Below are 21,220 nucleotides of genomic sequence, written 5' to 3' on the forward strand. Positions count from 1 at the left end.
AATTTGAGAAGTGGCCTGCATCCAAGATGTTATCAGAACATGAGAAGTTTAGCTACACAGCCATGAACTCCAAACACACTGAGAAAGAGGATTTAAGCAAACCTAGAATTAGAAAATAGAATTAAATATGGCAATAAAATAACTTAATGAAAATTCAGAGAGCTATTGGCTGAATTTGTTACTTGATCTAATTCTGAAACAAACACAGTATAACCACCTATGAAAGAGAACACAGCCTCAACTATGAATTTACAGCACATTTCAATATACAGTCACAAGCACACTGCAGACTTGTAGTTCTCATTGTTATGTTTAGCCCAGACTAGCAAAAAAAAAAAAAAAACAAAAAAAACAAACGCGACCAGAGGTGGGAAAGTGCCTATGGCTTCATTTGCTGTTTCATTCAGGCTTTGATCACTATGTTTAGCATGTGAAAAATTCCTCAGTGAAATAGTGGTGAACTAAATAATCACAGACTCAAGATGCTTGGCTCACCTCTCTAAAGCACACACTGTCAGACATTTGATTCTTAGCGTACGACAGATTTTGCCTTTATTCATATCCTTGAAACAAATTTAGAGATGTCACATTCCTTCCATTCTTCACCTATGATTTGAGAAGCTGCCTTGATTTCCTGTTGCAGCTGACACTGCCCTTTAAGTGAATGGGCACATTTGATGCAAACTGCAAAGGCAAAGTCAGCCTTAACACCAACAATCCAAGAAAATTTATCCTCAGGAAATATCTGTAGCTAGGAAACACTCCTGGATGGTGGAGCCTGAAGTAGGGAAAGCTACTAATGGGGGAAGATAAGTGGTTTATTGAGCAAAGGGAATTAATAGGCAGAATTCTTGTCAGGCTGTTTACTTGCAGCTCAGAACTAAAAAAAAATTTGTAGAGCTCTGCATTTTAAAAACCACAGTCATTCTAACAGGCTCCTTAGGACATAAAATACACGAGTCCCTTCACGTACATCTTTGCTAGGTTATATGGAATGGGTCCAAATCTACTCAGTGTCTTTGTAGATGACGGTAATATAAATATTGAATGACAAATACAAAACAGAGAAGCATATTAAATCCTGGCTCTAACTGACCTCTCCCTCATATCTTATGACTTGCATGTGACCTTCTTAGAATTTAGCAAAAGCTTGTGCCAAGTTTACAAAAACAGTGCTGCTTGAAGAGTTCAAGATTCTCTCCCTGAGAACCTGGATTTCTTGGTCTGACCAATTCACATAGTCACTATTCCTGCCCAAAGACCCTCAGAGAAGTGGGATGATTCTGAACTCCCCATATAAACAGCACTTTCATGTTGCTCTGTGGCTTTATAGGAAGGCCTGCCCCAGTGGTAACCAACCCTTGACTTGTTTCAGTCAGACACTACTAAGTTTATTGCAGCAGCCCTCAAAATCTTCAAGCACAAGGCAGCAGTGCCCACCATCCAGTTTAACAGCAGCCAAGAGGCTGGATGGCAGGAATGATTTAAGTTATGTTGTAATTTATGAGCCCCACCTGACTGCTGAACAGAGGAGGTAAGATTCACCATGCTGGCTCCTCTCAGCTTTTGAGACACATATTTAGATAAAGGGCATCAAGCTCATAGATATTCTCTTCAGAGCACTGGTAAGGGCACTTGACTGGACAACAGGATGTGCTGGTTCAATTCTTTTGAGTTCTGAATGATTCATGCATTGTTGATTTAAAAGGTTACTGCTCTCAGCTGTCATCTCATGCCTCTGCCACAGACTAATAAAAAAAGAAAATACGTTGCAGAAGATTAGGACAAAGCTCAGGGAGGCAACTTCTTACACTGTCCCAGCATAAAACAGGAGAGGATGAGTCAGAGTCTGAAGGTTCTCTAACAGATATTCAAAGCAAGCCAGAATTGGACATTCATCCAAGTCCCTCTGGGAAGGAGAGATAACTGCTTCCTTTTTTCCATCTGCCAGTTCTATTTAAGCTTTACACCAGGAGCAGGCCTGCATGGAAAAATATAGATTCATGCAATGCCTAGTAGATGCCTAAAGAAGCTCAACTGAGAAAAATGTGTGTGTGGGGGGAAAACCGTAATTCCCAACTACACAAGACATTGTCTCAATTACAAGCCTTTTCATGCAGGTGAAGGAAAAAAACATTCAGAAATGCTGCAAAAGATGGGCTTCTCCAGGATAAATCTGAACAAGAAGACGTCATTCCAGAATCAGTAGGGCTAGGGCTGCATATGAAAGACTCCTAATTCAGATTTTCACACAAAATATCTTGTTTTCTATAGACTACATACAAGTAATTTTTTTGAGCTTATTGGAAGATGAGGGAGTTATCAGCTTTAGTAAAAATACAAGAAATACTTAAAACTTTATAGCAAGCCAGTCCTGTGCCAGACATGAAGTGACAGGAAGTAGAAACCAGGTATGAACAACAGACCAGAGCCAGTGATCTCTCCTTCAAACTGTAGAGAACTGTGACAAGCTGTGTCACCCAGCCATGCAGTGTTTCAGGGAGGACTCAATTAATTTAGCCAAGCATTGGCCCAGCTTCACATCCCTGTTCCCAAACACTTGTGTATCACTGCAATACCTCAGAAAAACAGACCAACACAATTCATGATTAAGCTGGCAAGTGCCTGCCAAAGGAGCACCAGACATGAGAGCAGGAATTTCTCTGCTGCACAGAAATTCCATGGCCCATAGGGCACATGAGCCCCACCTGCCCAATAACTCACCCAATGGGTTAAATCCATCTGCAGACAAGCATTAAAGAATGGAACAGTATGACGGGCTCCTCATCCCAGAATCCTCTAAAAAACAATGGGCAACTGCAGTAGGGTCTGGTATCATTTGAAAAACATCTTCTAGGAGTCTATGTATGCATTTGTTTTAAAAAATGTAAACACAGTCATGAAAGATAGAGTAGCTGTTTGAGTGTGCCTCATGAAGTAAAAGCAATTCCTACCCACGGAGTGGGAAGACATCCCAGGATTACCACTCATGTATTTGGGATTTTTGTCTGCTTTTCTTTTATGGCCCCAAAAAACAAAGACAGGGCTAAATGCAAAACTGAGTTGATATGAATGTCTATAAGTGGATATTCAGAGACTGTAAAGCAGCAAGTTTTTCAAAAATAGTATTTGAGAACAGAAGCTCACACAGGGAGAAGGCAGGCTCCCACTGACTAGGAGAAGAAACAATGATGAAGGAGACCATTTTAGTCAAGTCTTAGATCAAAGAAAATAGGTTCATAATGGGATTTTGAGAGGTCATCTGGTCCCACCACTGTTTCAAAGCTGGAAGATCCCTATTGTTTAGTTGAGGGTGATCATATAGAACCTATTAAAAGCCATCAGCAATAAACATAAAAACGAACAAAATCTACTCCAGTGCTTCAGAACCTTTAGCAAAGATTTTTCTTCACAGTTAACCTTAACCTCAACTTCCTTCCCCACTGCAATTTGAGTTCATTATTACTTGCAATATCCATACTGGACACACAGGCCAGTTTCCCCCCTCTCAAATTTTTGTTTTGGTGGGGGGGTTGTTTGGTTGGGTTTTTTTGTTTTGTTTATTGTTTATTTTTTTATCTACATATTTATGGCTACTCTCATCCCTCTTCTCTAGGATAAACAATTCCAATATTTCAATCTTTCCTCACCAGTTATGTTCTCCAGACCTCTGATTATTGCTCAGTTCTCCCCTGAATTTGCCTCAATTAACAGAATTAACTTAGTCCTGTCAGGAAACTAGAAACCTTGCAATTTTGCACAGCCTCATGTACCTCTCCATCTTTATAAGACAATCTAAAAACAGATGCAACTTTTCCCAGTGAAGGAATTACATTTGTTGCTTATTTTTATTACCAAGAGTTTATTTTTTCAACAGAAAAATGCTTGGATTAGTTCAAGGAAATTATATCAACTATTCTCACACATCCTCACTTCCTATCTTCTATTTCCCTGTGAAGCACTAATGATCATCCAGAAAAAAAAATTTTAAAATCCCCAAAACAACAATAACAACAAAATGTATATGATTCACAAAATCAGTTTAAAAAAAAACAGCTGATTCAGGGATATTTATTTAGGGACACTACATGTCAGCTATAGGGGTGAGGAGGAAGGCATACAGAGCAATTTTTGCTTTTGGTTTGTATACGACAAATAAAAGAGCATTAGCATCATCACTCAAAACCAAAAAGGCTTAAAGATCACAAAAATTTGTGTGAAAGAACAATTAAAGAGACTTACAGGAATAAATCCCACTCACATTCCTGAATGTGTCAGGTACTTCTGAGTAGCTGGGAGTGAGGTCTAGAGATACTTCCTGAAGTTCGTTATTTGCAATAACAAGACAAATAGCAAATTCCTAACTTATTACTCAAATTGAGAAAGTGAGAGTTATCTCCTAAGACAGAAGTTATGAACTTGATTGTTCCTTGCTGCTTCTTTCCTCTCCACTCAAAAAAAAGCCTGGCTTACCAGAATATACATAAATGCCCAGCCTAGTTCCCTTTATTTTTTATGTCTAAGGATTTCCAGAAGAAAGCATTTTAACTTTTGCTACATGCTTTTCATTCTGTTTCATTCTACATTTGACCTCTGCAATCTCATAGGAAATGTCCAAGATAATCAGACAGGCATCTTATGTTCAGACCTCTTCTTTCAGTTACAGCCTCGTGACAGGAAAAAAAATAAAATTCTTAACTCAATTCCCTAGGGCAGCCAGACCAATGCAAAATTCTAAGCCTAGAAAGATGCAAAATGGAGTTTAGTGAACCTTTTCTAAATTGAGATTTTAAAAGCTTAGGGAGATACAAAACAACTATTGCAGAAAGAAAGAAGCACTGGTGGTACATTGTTAGGGAAAAAATTAATATGGATTGCCTTGGTGAAGGCATTTTTTTCCTTTAAATACAGGTCAGTATCATGACATTCCTGTTTTTACCACTAGTGTTTTTAAAACTAGAGGAAGAATCCTATTCATCCTCTCTTCTCTCCTCAAGAAAGTATCTTTGGAATATTAAACAAACCTAGTTAGCAGATAATAAGAAGAGTCAACAGAACATTTATATATGTATGTGTTACCATAATGACTTCTCCACTATTTTGGTCCTGAAAACCTCCTCCTGGTCCAGGTTTACAGTACAGTAGCAATCCCTCATCTTGTTTGGCCCCGGATATGTAGGAAGATTTTTGGCTTCACCTAAAGACAAGAAAGAAAAAAACCAGAAAGATTACATATTAAAATGTTATCCCTAAATTAGTCATCTGTCAACTACTGCAGTGTCAGCAACATAGCTAAACAAAAGTATTACATTTTCCTTCTCAAATGTGAAGTCTCTATTAAACTTTGCAGCAGTCTCCTGTTTTCAATGCAGCAGGTCCTGTTCAGGTTTAGAGCTCAGCTAAGAACTCAAAAGTCCATTCCATCCAATTTATCCACATGTATTTGGATGCAGACTATCTCCTTCCATACAATGTTTAGGTTTTGATTAATGTTCCCCTAAGATACCAAGAACACCACACAATGGAGCAACCAAGCTTTTCAACACAGCCCACTGATTTTATCCTGAAGTCATTACCAGAACACAGCAAATGAGCTGTGCAGATCACAGCTCCACCACTCACCACGGATGTGGAGATGGAAAACAGTCACTTTAGTTACAGCCAACAGTCTTAGATCACAAGCTGGACTTCAAAGCACTCTGATGGGATAATTAGCACTTGTGAAGCTGCTTAAGGCCCCTGCACAAAGGTACCATGCAAGTCATGAATATTCTTCACAATAAACATTTGTTTCAAAACTACAGCAAGAAGTAAATACTATAATTAACAACAACAAAAAGGACAGGACTGAGGAACTCAGGCTAACCAAGAGACTAGCAAACCCAAGTGTATGAAACAAGAACAAAAATCACAGTTTTCCCCTTTACATATTCATTAACAACCAAAGCCAAGCACTAAACTTCCTTGGCTGACTGATAAAAATCAAAACTCTCCAACAGGAAACTGGACAATGCCCTCATCATTTTGCTAAAGTGTGTATCACTATGTGGAGGAGTGATTTAACTCTAAAGACAAAACTCAGACCGAAATTTAAGTCTGCAATGCACATGGTCTTATTTACTGTCACTCTTCCAGTAGCTGGAGATTATTAGTACATAGCATGGGTACTAGGTCATTCTGTCCTGGTAAAAATATAAGGAGTAAGACCAAAACTGCACAGACCAAGGGAACACAGGCTTGTTTGCCAGTACAGAAGGAAGCTCTAAATGATGGTAACAAATATAACTTTATACAACCCTTGCAGCTCAGTTTAAGTGCACTTTCCTAGACACATTGTTTCTCAGCCTCTGGCTCCCAAATAGCTTCATACTAATAACAGAATCACCTTGTTTTTTTCAACTCTGTCTTCAGCAAAGACATACTTGTTCCTTTTGGCAGATTTTTCCACAGCAATCTCATGCATGTGCCTGTAAACACTGAAGATGCATAGCAAGGAAATGCTGAGCCAACCTGCACCCTCAGCTATTAAGGAAAGGCATAAAATGACACAGGACTCCACATCTTCCTGCCTATGATCTCCTTCTGGCACACTGTTCGCACACTTTTGCTAACTGACCCATGGCATGCCCTTGGAAACATCACACAACCACATTTCTCAAAAATGGTTTGTATATGGATAGGTGCATATGTTTTCTAAAGCTAATCATGAAGCACATATAGAGGCACTAAAAAGGGACTAGAAACTGTTGCTTCAGACACTAAATCCTTGCTTCAGAGTTCTTCTAAATAAGTTTGTTCTCTCAGCTCAGCTGATACAACTTGATAGCATTCTTCCCACTTCCTTCAGAGTTGTGAGACACTGGATTAAAAAAAGCTGTCTCCACTGTAATTTGAAGGTGTGACTGGAACATCTGCTGGCATGCTCAATGTGGTGTTAAACTAAGCTGAAGTGTTAGCAATAGGTCAGCTGCAGCAGCTCCAGACAAAAATATACTGAGGATTATTGATGGCTTGCTCAGTCTGCACTGAAGTCTGTCCTGCCACACTAAACCTCCAAGTTTTATTCTTGTTAGTCTGAGTTCAAGCAAGTTACAAATCAAATGCCCTATTCTCACACAGACTGAGGCCTCCAAGTCTGTCTTCTCTGCCCAAGCAAGCAAATTCCTGTTAATTTTTCTCCTTTAGAGTCACATGAGACCAGCCTCTTTCCTGGATAACAGGGTACAGTTCCCCAAAGAGACAGTGTCAACAGGAAGTGTTTCAATAGCAGACTGATAAGGAAGTCTTCCTCCAGGGCTGGCACACTGTTCTCACGCTTCTTCCAAGAGAAAGACACAACATTTTCAAGCTCAAAATCAAACCAAAACAGTAAGACAGCTTCCCTTTTTCTTCACTCTTCCACTTTCTACTTCAAGATTAATGCATCACATGAAACCAAATCTCTATTTTTCATCTTGATTTCCATTATTTTTTCATGTGCACAATATTCACTTAAGCACTTAAAGGTAATAGTTATGTCAAGTACTCTAAGAACCACATTTTGAGAACTCAGTTCTTTTCTTTCATAAAAGACTTACAATAGCAAAGCCCACAATATTGAAACCTAACTGCAGTGTAAAGGAAGACACCATTTAGCATCACTGGAAAATGGATGCCTGCATAGTCTGTACAGCAAATTAAAGGTCACCACCGTCACAATGGTAGAAAGTGCACAGAGGGAAGATAGAGGGAGAAGACATTTTACAGTAATTTCTTTCTTCAAAATGAAAAAGACCCTGGAAAACCATGGAGACTAGAACAAGGGATTAATTGACCAACCCAATATATTAATCATGTTACTGACTTGAGTAGCTTACAAAAAAAAAAAAAAAACACTGCTTCTTCCCAACACTGGCCAATGGCTGTTTAGATTCCTCCAGCACTGAGCAGTTGAGAAAGAAAAATTTATCAAGCTTTCAAGCACAGCTAAAGACTCAGCTCTCTAGCCAGACATTTTAAGTCAACAAATGCACTCTGTTAGAGCTTCAGTTGCTCTTTAGATTTCTCCAAGACAAAAAAGTTCCCTCTGTGGCACTGTTTTGCCATCTACAATGAAGCTGAACAATCCGATCAGTATTTTTTTGGATTTGCTACGAGCAAAATGAAAAAAAAGAAAGTCCTTAATACATTATATAGTCATGCACTATTTCCATTTTCTCCAAAAACAGAGCTGATGAGATCATTTATTTGGGCAAGAATTTAATCACTTAACCTATTTGTGCAGAAGAGACATCTTCATCAATTTCATTTTCAAAAGCCAACTTTTCCTCCCTTCTTCATATGTGTAAAGTACCTGTACAGAGGAGAACTTGGAGAGGGTTTGCAGATGAAAGGTCAACACACTCGCCTTTAAAACCTTCAGTTTTCCACTTCCACCAAGAAGAAATGGAATGTTTCTTAAGATGTCTAAGACCCTGACAATTTAGGCTACACAAGCACTTTGTTTTGGAGCATAAGGCTTCCATTTGAAGCTACAGCAGCAGAATAATCTGTTCAAGTTTGCAATAGCCTATCCCCCTATCCCTGCACTTCCAATGTACATGGTCCTAATTTAACTGTGTGCCGAACTCAATTTAGCACTAAGTACTTAAACCTAGCAAAGCTGATTTCAGCTGTGGAAAAGTTAACATTGGTATTTTAGACAAGTCTTAAAAAAAGACTGTACAATTCTGAATATGTCATGGCTTGCTGTCTTCTCCCCATTCTCCTCATAGAATTACTACAAGGTTGCTACAGTTCAAAAATAGACTACCACAGCAAATAGCTTAGCTTGAGCCAGGCACAGGGAATGCAACAAGCTGGAAGAAGATGAAGGAAAAACTCAAAATTGTATTTACCTTCCTTGTTCTTCCCAATGTTGCATATTCCTGCCCTGCTAAAACACCAGCAACCAAAGGAAAGCAAGTTTAAAGGGCTCTCCTACACATATGGCAAGGAAGGGCACTGGGAGCATAACTGGTAAGAGCTAAAAAAACTTGGAAAATTATTCTAGGAATAAATATATGCATACATTTCCTTAATGTTTTCCCACTTGAATTTTTTTAAGCATCTAGTATTTTAAATTGAATTTAGATACTTGCCATTGTGTCATCTTTGTTTCTGATATATATTTCCCCAAATGCAACTTTCTGAAAAGCAAAGACTACATGGCAGCCACATATTATATGTACCTTTTGCAACAAATTTCCTGCTCTTGTGCTGCCAAATATTGGGTCACCAGCACTCATCTGCCAATCTGAATGCATTAAGGAAGATTTTGTAATGCATTAACAAATTTAGCTTGCTGTTTTCTAGCTGCAATAGATTTGACCATGATGGCATGAGAGAGCCATTTCTCAAACTGTTCCAGAAAACAAACAAGCAAACAGAAACCTACCTCCAAAAAATAAATCCAATAAAAGCAGCTGAACTTTCAATACCAGAGTATTTGACTTCAGGGAGAATGCTGAAAGACTCAAGTACAGAAACAAAATACCTAAAATCTGAAAAGGGCATCGTATCCAAACCCACAACAATCCACTTTGTTTCTACTATATTCAGGAAAACACCCTCCAAAGAAGCTTGCAGGGAAGCATTTCAAGAACAAAAACAGAGCAGCAATGTATGTCAAGAATGAAAAGCTTCTCCTGTTCTCATTTAAGCTATCTCAATAGAGATGCTGGAAATCTTGAAAAATTATCTCAAGCATTCCTTTCGAGTTTTCTTTCTTCTGAAAAAGCATTATTGCTTGAACACTCACAGATCAAGCAAAAACAGAAAAAAGAAAATGTATGTACACCCAGACCTTTGATTACTGCAATTTATGCTTAAAAAGCTACTCATGCACAAAATTCAGCATATATGTAAAATATCAAGATGACAACAAGTTTCTAATTAATACTTAATTTTGCTTGAAACAGAAATATAATACTTAATGTTGATTAACACACACAGGAATAGCTAGGATTTAGTGTCTATGCATTAAATTTAAACTGAACAGAAACAGTTGCATTTATGTTGAATGCTGAGAAAGCAGTTCATTTTCTTGCACATAGAAGATCATCTTTTTTGCAGATGAGATGGGGACTAAGGGAGGGATATGACTACAATACCTCAGGAAGAATATATTAAGAAAATAATCCCTTTTATTATTGAAATTGTCACAGTTGAAAAACTTTCATCCACATTAGAAACCAACTTTGTTATTGAACAGCTAATGTGATAATTATATGACATTAATGTAATGGTTGAAAGCAGAATAGATGGTTACATTTGTATATAATTCCTGTATGTAAATACACTGTGTGTACCTCTCAGAAAAGAGAGTTTGAATTAATTTTTGTCAGTCCAAATAGAAAATAGCAATAAAATAAAATAAAATTTAGAAGTGAAGTTCCAAGAACCAGTGTACCCAGCATGCAACCATGGAGCTATGTAAGTAGCTTAGTGCTCCTTTGTACTTCTGCAGTAAAATCAAAACAACAAACACTTTCTAAGCAATACATGCCAAGTGTCAAAAATGTTCCTTTCTCACCACATCTGTATGTAATTCTCAAAGCCCAAAAATAAGCAAAACACAAAAATAATATATCTAAAAAGGAAATCAATATATTAAAAAGAATGATTTCTTTTAAAACAGATGTGGCCAGTAATGCTACTTGTCCGACAATCTCTCTTTGCCTTGACCACTGGCATTTATATGCACACACATACACACCACTTTCCTTTCATGGAGGGGACACATTGCACTAGATTTCTAAACCAGGTCAAAAATAGCCATCTGGGAAGAGATTTTGATCATCTGGAAAATGAGATTTTTAGATGACCTGTTCTTAATCTAAAAGCCCTTGCCTGCCAGCCTCTTTCCACGTGAAATGGTCATCACGTTATCAGGGATGGCATTTCCCCAACCAAACACCACTGAAGACCAGGCATTAGCAACACCCCCTGAGCAGCTCCATACCATGGCCCAGATACCACAGCAAAGCACACTACATTAATTACAACTTTTTAGACAAGAGTATCGTGTGGAAACCCTTCTGGCTTCAGGGAAAGAGCATCAACCTCAAATCTTCTGGCATGAAACTGCAGACCAGCACCAGCTGATACCTCTATTCACAGCCTAGTGGCAGGAACACTGGCATCCCACCTGCACAGCCAACCTCACCAGTACACCCAGAGCCATAGTGCTGTACCACCTCCTTTCCCCCTCACATGATTAAACTTATACTAGTTAGGAACCTTCCTACAGATCCTTCTCTGACCTGAAGCCTGCTCTGGCACAGCAAACAGGCCTTTCTGACCACTGTAACAATTGCTAAGCCTCATCAGCCACAGCCTGCATGGTGAACACACTCAGACCCATCACTCACAATGGCAAGTAGCCAAATTCCCTTTTTCCTATACACATGTGATCAGACATTCCAGTTCTCCTTTTGCAGCCCTGAAAGTCCAAAAAACTGTCCACATATCTTGCTTTATTTTTCTGGGTGTAACACAAGCAGCTGAGGATATTTTCACTGGAGAGCAATGAGAAGCTGCAGGCTGACAGTCTTACTTTTCTTGTAAGAAGAATGAACAGAGAGAAGGCTCAAAAGATCTTGTCATGATCTTAAGTACTTAAGTGCTTACAGCACCAGGGCTGTTAATCAAATCCCAGGGCTGAGAGGAAAGATGCCTATAAAGCAAGTTTCATGAGAGCTGCCTGCAAAATTAAGATTTTCATTTGTACAAGAGAAGCATAATTCTCCTCAACTCTTTAATAACTGGTTGCACGCTACTTGCCAATATTGTGGTCAACAGCAGGCATCATGTTTCTCTAAAGATCCCCTTAGAATAGTAACTTAATCCCACAAAATAAAAAATACACAGTCCAGCTGCTTTTTAACAAGACTGAAGCTATTCTGTGTAAAAGGATACTTCGAAGGTATCCTACTATTTTAAAGTAGAATACTGCCAGGAAAAAGGTGTTCTCAAGGAGTTCACATTTAAATTCAGTTTTCCTGTGGCATTCTGTGGGAAGCATTAGTTGCTCTGATGTGATTTTTTTTCATATTTCTGCAGAAAAAAATATTAATTAGCTGGACTATCTGTGTTGACACAAAGTTCCACACATTTTTTTTTTTCAATCCAGCTTGTGTTTTGAAGATGGTCATTTGCTTCAACACATCTCATGCAACTCCTAGCTGCATTTGATAGAGACTTGTAAGGTTTTTTCCTACAGTTTAAGAACTGCAGGGACTGGCTACAGGCTGTTCTGTAACCTTGGAATTGTGCCCTTGGTTTAGATTGTGGCTTGTGCAGTTCTCGGTAGGTTTTTTGGTTTTGTTCCGAGGTGGGGCATTTGGGAGGGGGAGTTGCTTGGTTTGGTGGTAGTTATTTTTTAAAAATGAAAATCAGCTTCCTAAAGTTATGAAAGACCTTCTCTCAGCAAAGTTTAAGTCACTGAACATCTGTTGTGGGAGGCCATTAGGGAGAGATTCGGGCTGCAGGAGGGGCAGAGTAGCTGAGAGGAAGTAACTTTAAACAGACTATTCCATCATGGAGCTGCACTGAGCAAACAGCGAGCAATTTTCGCTATTTTTAAAAAATAACAGTACAACACAGGAAATACAAGCAAGTGATTTACAACATCAAACAACAAAATCCAACAAGTGTTCCCTTCTGAGAGCCTCTGTACTTTAGCACACTTTAAGACTGTTGCTCTGGAGTAAGGAACCTAGTCATTGCTAAGGAACGAAAGTACTGTTCTCAAAAACATCAGCATAAGCAAAAAGAAATGTCTGTGGAAATAAGTATTTTTACTTTCATTTATATTATCCACAAACAAAACTAAAAGTCATATCACAAAAATTTTTTAAAAAGGACAATTTTTATTTACGTACATCCCATCTTTTAAATTGTAGATCAAAAAGCAACAGCGACAGTGTGGAAAAAGCCAACAAAATACAGGCAATGAGAAAGGAGTGATGCCCTCCCTCTTCCAGGACACTAATCACTTCTATCACAACAAGCAACACCAAAAATTTTTAGAGTAGAGTAACATGAAAAGTACAAATCCGCCAAAGACCACGTTTTGCTTAGATTAAAAGCAAAAGGAATAATTGCTGAACAGCCAAAGGCTTTACTGGGCCTGTTAAGAAACTGTAACTGTTCCCTCCAATGATTCTGCTGTCCACAATAGCTCTTGCTTTAGAATTACATATTTAGAAACATCTTCACCAAGCAGAGTCTCAGGGGATCAAGTTTAGATCAGGTTCAGTTTGGTCCTCTAGCTCCACAGTGTTCAAACCAAAATAAAACCTGGCTATTGAGAAACTGGGGGATTTTGAGCACAGAAGTTCAAGGTAATCTTGAAAACCATCTAAGATTTAGGAACTAATTGAGAAAAGAGTGTCTTCTTCCACATTCAAAACACTCTTCCTATTACAAAATTAATCTTCATAAGGGGAGAACAAGATATTGATATCTCCTCAACTTGCTTTACTTGAGTCTTTCTTCAAGAACAGTGAAAATAGGTACTTTCCTAGGAAACCCTTTAAGAGAAAAGTGTGATCATAACCAGTTCTCAGTCTACATGCTTATCAATGGGTTTTGAATGAAAAAGGGAAATCATACCTTTCTAGCCATAGTGTTAGGTGGCTGACAAATGCTATGTTACAAACTCAGCTCTCAGCATTATCAAACCCATCCACAGTATTTGTTTTACTTTAGTTACTGGGCCTTTATTTGCATAACACTTTTTCCAGTAGAGTAAAACAAAAATAAATTTCACTTGGACATTACTAAGGCTGGTGCCTGATATGATTATAGGTGACTTAAAAAAATGTATTTCATTGTTGATTAGCTCATATTGCACAGATGCATGACAACAATACACAAGAATTTACATAAATTATGCTGATTTCTTATTGCTAGCTCACAGATCCATTAATGAAGCAAAACCAATGGTATCTCCCCGTTCAACATCTTAAGGGGCCTAAGAGCATTTGAGCTTGACTATCAAAGCAACCACTTGCCAGCTTGCAGTGCTGTGCAGCTGAACTCAAGTCAACAGATGGAAGGATACACTGCCACTGATCTACAAACCCATTGATTTCTTCACAGAAAGCAAGAGGACAACATGCCTCTGCTCTGAGGTTTGGTGGTAGTTATTGCCTCTGCTCTGAAGCCACACTGTCTTAACTACAGCCACCACACAGCTTGGCCCAAGAATGTCTAGAAGTGGCTACTTCCAGAACATCCATGCACTGACAGACCTGGACCATCATCATCATCCAAGATTCTAAGCATTCCATTTTCTGTGTCAACAGGCTTACTAAACAAGTGTCTGTTTTTTCAGAAATCTCATCAGCACGGGATTCCTGGCTCCTTGCTGAAATAAAATTTTCACTTAGAAAATAAAGATGAAGTCAAACAGACTTAAGTATAGGGAGGAAATGACAATTGTAGCTACCACTGCCTTAAGTCTTGGAAAGTTTTCAAATTACAAGCTAAGAGTGTATGAGATTATTTTTAAAACAAGCTGTAAGGGTCTACCCACAAATCTAGAGCAGTATAAGGAATTTGCTTGACCAGCACTGAGAAAAATGAACTGTAGAAAAACAAACAAGTATTCCCCCATCCAATTTCCCAGTGTCCCAAGCGTCTGGGGGAAGAATCTCTCATGGAAATGAAGTTCACATGCACAAATACCTAAGCATTTACTTGTTCAGGCTTCATCTGCAGTCACAGGATCAGGTCCTCATCTCCCAGTACATAAGACCCAAGATACTCATCTCTGCACAAAGAAACTGCCAAAATACACAGGTATGCTGTCTTCCAGGGGAAGCCAATGCAGCAGGATTAAACAAACTTCACAGCAACACAGGTCTGTTCTATTCCAGTGGATATTCTCATATAAATAAGAGCAAGACTCAAAATTAAATTTTGGTTGTAGTTAATCATCTAGAGGCTGAGTATTTGCCAAATCAGGCAATGTTTTTTGAAGCTGGGTATTCCCTATGAGCTGCTCATCCACACCCACAAAATTCACTCAAAGCTGAATTTTAGCATATCTCTTTAGTCACCACAGGAATCTGTCTCAAGCAGAATGAAAGGAAAACTAACAATGTGAACTAGTATTTGTAACAATTGTGAGTGTCTGATACCTGTGAGAATCAGCTGGAAATTGGAGATAAGACCACCACAAAAACCTTCACAAAAAAACCCCAAAACACCACTATTTGGATTTCTACAGATAATCTCATTTTCTCCCACACTGGTCTGCACCTCCACCTACTTCATGAGCATTTTCCTGACAAAAAACCATGTTAACAACTTACAACATGAAAAATGAAGCTGTTCATAAGAAGCAGAATCAAACTCTAATGTGGAACATTAATTCATCTTTCCTTCTATTCAGGCTTTCATCTATAAACTATGACAGAGTTTATAACCATTTATTTCAGCAACTTCCAGTTCTTTACCACATCATAACCCTAATTTGCTCTCAAGGCACAAACCAGACATTGCTCCTGGCCACAGTCATAAGATGCAATACTTTGCACAATTTAGGTGCCTGCCTTAAAATCTACTACTGACAGACTCCTATGTAAGAGTATTTGGGCCATGAGCATAACACGTTTTCTGAGTCATAATTTGTTGTTCATTGACTAGATATGGAATTTGCCAGCTAACAGCAACATCTGGGTTATGTGCTTACAACCCACTGTATATATTTTCCCCTCTCTCTTCCTACTTCTGATCTGGCCACCACACATTTTTGACATTAATTTGTCTTTCAAACTGCTACTTCCCACAATGAACCATCACCCCTAAAATCTTCTAGTACCAACATAAAGAACTTCAAGAGCCTTCATAACAGTATATTACATAGCAGGGATTAGAAACTGCTACTGTCCTAAAATTGTTCAAAACCTCCATTAAATCTCAGCTGCCCCAAATACTAAAGTCTGATTCAGGTACCATGACAGTATGCCATCTATGTTAGCAATTTTTGTTATTGCCATTGCTTTTATAAATCTATAGGTTTCATAAAGTTCAAGCTACTACTACATTTGCAATGTTGTTTTTGTTCTTAACAGTATAATGAAAGAAGCCAAGTTTAAAGAAGATGTATTTCAGCACACTGAATTACTTAAAATTCACCTGCCTTATAGACAATTCTTTGCTAGTTACTGTGAATCCCAAATTTAGCAGACTAATTTCAGTGGGACTCCAATAATGTGTCAGTTACCATGACTATAATATATTTTTCAATATAAGGATGCTGCTGAACCCAAACTGCAAGCAGTGGGAGAGCATGCTAGGGGTGAGCAGGCAACAACCTGTGCTGCCATTTATTTTTTTACACGGGATTTCAAACAGTGACTAATCTGATTGCCCAGAAAAGGGGAACATCACATGAATCCTGGCCTGAGGAACAGACCTAACGAAGAAAGCATGACTCATTGTGCAGGCAATGTGATAAAAACCAAATGCTTGATATTCCAACTTCAGTAATTATGGGAAGAGAAAACACATTTAGTTCTTCACTCCTCAGCACTGAGTATAGATAACACAGGCACAACACTGCAGAAAAACAAGCAAGAATCTGAATACAGTCATTTATTTACAAGCAATGATCAAAAATACAGACTTGAGAAGTTTGTGTAGCTCTGTGCTCTAAAAACACATCACTTGATATAAGAAGTCAAGATTCTGAAGAAACATCTGAGCCAAAATTACAATATTCCCTTGCAATTTCCACAAACATTCGTATTATTCAAATTTGTATTTACAGGGAAATGTATAACTTTTCATGAACTGTCTGCAATCCTGTTGGGTTTTTATGCAAAGTATAAAAGTGGGTATTAAAAATGGAAAGTGACCTACTTTCCTTTTCTAAATTATGCAAAGTGTTAATATAATGAAACTCAATTGATGTTGGTTTTCTTTCAGTCTTCTGGTTTCAGTTTACCAGTTAGTCATATCAGCTGCAGAAAATAGGGTAAAGTCACACTGATTGTGAAGTATTCATGAAGTGTTAAATATTTTGCATACTTATTACTAGTGAAAAAGCAGAAATAATTTGTCAATGCAGAAGGAATTCAAAAACAGGAATAAGAGGAGTATCTGGCAACCACTCCAAAACACATTCACAAAGTTTTGTTGTTATACACATCTTCAGTTTCATCATTCTGTCTAACACAGCACACACCTGCTCTGACTTTGCCTCAGTAGCAGAGGTCCAGCAGTAATGAGAGCTGCACCAACAAAGAAGACATTCTTTCTTAAAATGCTTAAGCCTACACAAATATTCATATATGATAAGGGAGGATTAAGCTTTAAAAAGAGAAGGGCAGGTAAAGGACATTTGACAGGATGGAAGCATAAAGGCACAGCATTCCTAAACAAAATGCAATACAAAAGATATCCTGAAATGTAGTGTTAATCTTAATTTAGAAGTCTTATTTTGAAAACTTTGCAGAGTCTTTGAGCCAACACAGCTAGTTGTCAGTGGCTTGCTTTCATGACACACAGCTGGAGAAGGCAACGCAACCAAGCTTATTCTTCAGCCCAACAACCAAAAAGGACAACAGACATTTAAGTAAACTTAAACTCACAGTTTTGAATCACAGTTATGTGGTGCAACTACTCAGTCATCAAAAACCCAAAATACACAAAACCTTGGTTAACTCTGTCATCAGCACTTTACAGAACACATCAAGCAGGCAAAAAGTGATAATGTACCCTACCCACACACATCAACTTACAGTTCATCTTTTTCAGAGCCCAACAGAAGTGAGAAAATCATGTTTTTCTTGCTGATACAGCATGTACTAGCTTTATCTCAAACTCAAAAAATAGAAAGCAATAAATCCTTTCATATTTATTGAGGGTCACGTGAAGCTGTGTTATCACATGCAGCCAGTGTCAATAGGTACCTAAAGGCCAAACTATACATGTGCAATATCAAGATGTCTTGAAATAATCTTCTCAAACCCCTGTGTAAATTCATAGCTTGCAAAAGAACACGAGACTGGAGTCAGGGAATGCTTCTGATAATCAAGGGTAAAATGAAGTTGATTTCTGGATTATATCACACACTTTAACAGACTGTAAGGAAGTTCTTCACAGACATTTACAATAACCAGATGCAAAAGTTAAAGCACGTAAACAGACATGCCCATCCAAGGACTATTTGTTGGATAAAAATATTCCCTTTTTTTACCTTTTAGGGTAGAACACAAGTTACATAGACTAGATGGACACAAATCCATGGGCATGCTGTAGTCACAACTTTTAATGCTGTAGGATGGGGATGAATATGCCAGAGATTTGGCTACCAAAACAAACTAATGCTTCTTTGCAGAGATCACCTGAGAATAGAAAGTCATTCATTCAGCCTCAGTTAACCCCTTGCTCATTTCAGGTGATTTCAAAAGTGGCCCATTTATTTTTACAAAGCAATACCACACAGCAGAGCTGCTCTGTGCAGGAAGGTTCCATCCACATGCAAGAAGTTGGCTCTTTTGGTTGAACACCTGGATTCCATCCTGCTGCTGCTGCAGACTCCATCTGTTATTGTCCACAGCAAGTCACACGGCAAACTTCCATGGTCAAACTCCATCCCTCTCAGTACTTCATAAGCAAAATGCAACTTCAGACCCCTCAGATGAGGCTGCATGGGAGCAATGCATTACAGTATTTGCTAATGCAACTGCATGAGAGATTGCAAAAGCTGCATCTGAGGGGCAGCAAAGCCATCCCAGCCTGATCCACCTGCCTTACACCAAAGGCTTCTCCTGTGCAGTATGTCAAAATCAACACCTTGGTCTGGGAAGCCTCTTGTCTGCTGTCATAACAGCACAAGGGGGGAAATCAAACACAAAGCAGAATTTACCAACACAGAGCTGGAGTATACAAAGCACCTAGTCCTTTTAACAAGCAGGTAAGACAAACAGCTCCCAGTAAGCAGGAGAGGAAATATCTCACTGTTAGCAGTGTGGAATTCCAGCAGTGCTGTCACATCCATACAGAGAAAAAAATGGCCCCCAAGGGCTTTACTATAGAAAGAACACTAATTTAGGCAGGAAAAAGGTAATATAACTGTTGCAAAGCAACCTGGCAGAAAAATGCCCTGTGACAGATTACTTGGATAGGAAAGACACTCTTCATGGGAAGCTGCCTGAGGTATTCCATACCAAAACAGAAGGGCAGAAGAACTCCCAAGTGGAGAGAGGGTACCTACACACAACAGAAGCCCAGACTAACACAGAGATAAGCCCAACAACAGTTCCCACTAAGGCAAAGTCCACCTCTGCATACTCCAGCACCATTACATCTGAAATAACCATGCCATAACCACAGCATAACCATGCTGCTACCAGCTATGGACTTAAGGGATCCAAAGAAAGACACTTTCTTCTCATCTTCCCAAGATGAACCATTTGTGAATCAGAATGTTAATTATTTCAAAAGATGTGCAGTCAAAGCAGATCTTTCCTATACTGAAGATTTTTGACTTGTGGGGGTTTCTGCAAAAGAAACTAGTTGTTTCTTATTTCCAGCTCTAACTTGTTCTGAAATTAACAAACTTGCATTATAAATTCAGAAGTGAGGCAGTGGGTATACTTGCAAGCAGGAAAACAAATGCACGTTTGCTATTCAAGCAAAGAAACTGCCTATAAAGCTAGGCAGAAATATCAGTCTTTAAAGGAAACATCTACATAAGTAACAATATTCTAGGTCACTGCTATTTGGTTTTTTCTTGGGAGTTCTTACAGTTATCACTCAAAGCTTCTCTCCTTTGAAAGGCAGATAGATTTCTGTACTAATATGTTCTTAGCATACATAAGATATTCCTCCAGAGAAACACCAACACTGTTTAATAGCATAAGTTTGGTAGGAAAGCTCAAAGGAAGTGTAACTGATTTTCAACTGAATAGCAAGTCAGTGTCTTCCTTTCCTGTACTCCAACACTGTACTCATCCTGTGTCAGAAGACAAGCGTTACAAGGGGGTTTTTAGGCTGGGAGCAGCAATGTCCTCACCTGTTTCACAGCCATTTGAAGCCACCACAAGCCAGGCAACTGCTCATTGCCCATCTTGCCCCACATGGTGCAAAAACACAGGTTCACATGGCACACAAACCCATCAGGCAGAACAGACCACATCAGCTCAGAACAGCTCTTGTGCAGCCATTAGCTCTGGTACTGTAGAGGCTCCTGATGGATCCACACCACAGCCTTTTGCCTTGGTGCAAGAAATGGGGCAGCAATGAGAGTGAACAGGACAGGGCTTGTGCAACTGCATGGCACTGGACACATATTTCATACAGCTTTATGGGATGTCAGCTCCTGGAAGATCTGAGGCTGCAATCTCAAGCACTTGAACTACAGGCTCATTTTCACAGCTACTCTTGATAGGGTTGTTCTATAATGCCACTGATCTAAACACTCAAGCAAATGCAACAAAGTCTCTGACAAAAAGAATCTAGTCTACTTATGGGAAGACCCAGTTCAATTGATCATCATTCTCCATTCAACTCTATATTCCCTGACCACCACCTAATGCTCTCTGCTGGTTAGCCTATCTATTCTTTTTACTGATGAGCCCTTTGAAAAAAAATACTAATCCAGCAAAGTTTTCCAAACCTAACAAAAAGTCTTTCTATCAAAATCAAAGGGAAATAAGTGAAGAAAGCCAATCTGTGTAAAACAGTACAGAATCTTGGCCACTCTGCAATGCTTGAGCTCAAATAAACCAATTTGAAATTTTTTCCAAGGCATTCTTTGACAGGCAACTACTCTACTTTCATTTATCCTTCCCTTCACTCAGTTGAATCATCACTGTGATTGAAGCTTATACTGTACATCATCTCTTTCATGAGGTTTCTTGCTCCTTACCAAAATGAAGTCTAAAATACAATCAAGAAGCCCACAAGGCAATCAGCTATTCAAGTGCATCCATACCATACTTACCATCAGTAACCCTTATTCTCCATCAGAGAATTAAATATTTTCCCCAAAATGGTTACCTGTAATTCCACCCAGCTCCATGCTGTCAGCTGAAGAGCTGGGGTCACTGGCTCTCCATCTCCAGTGCTTTCCCCGAGGTCAAGTACAGCTATTGCCTCTGCTGGCTCAGCACCCTGGAGATGCCATGGTGTGGCCACCAGTGAGTCTCCACCTGGAATCAGCAGGTTCAGTCAGCCCCAC

The 21,220-nt window shown here is 38.9% G+C and overlaps 1 protein-coding gene across 1 annotated transcript in view; it reads right to left on the minus strand.

Moving 5' to 3' along the window:
* Window positions 1-21,220, minus strand: part of RASA3 (RAS p21 protein activator 3) — a 130,453-nt gene that overhangs the window by 87,446 nt on the left and 21,787 nt on the right. The window contains exon 2 of the mRNA XM_071430715.1: window positions 5,080-5,197. Coding sequence (XP_071286816.1) covers window positions 5,080-5,197 — 118 coding nt within the window. The remainder of the gene's footprint in view (window positions 1-5,079; window positions 5,198-21,220) is intronic.

Source organism: Agelaius tricolor, unplaced genomic scaffold, assembly GCF_023055355.1.
Source record: "Agelaius tricolor isolate 1412-34295 unplaced genomic scaffold, bAgeTri1.0.p SCAF_7, whole genome shotgun sequence".
In the NCBI taxonomy this organism is placed as follows: domain Eukaryota; kingdom Metazoa; phylum Chordata; class Aves; order Passeriformes; family Icteridae; genus Agelaius; species Agelaius tricolor.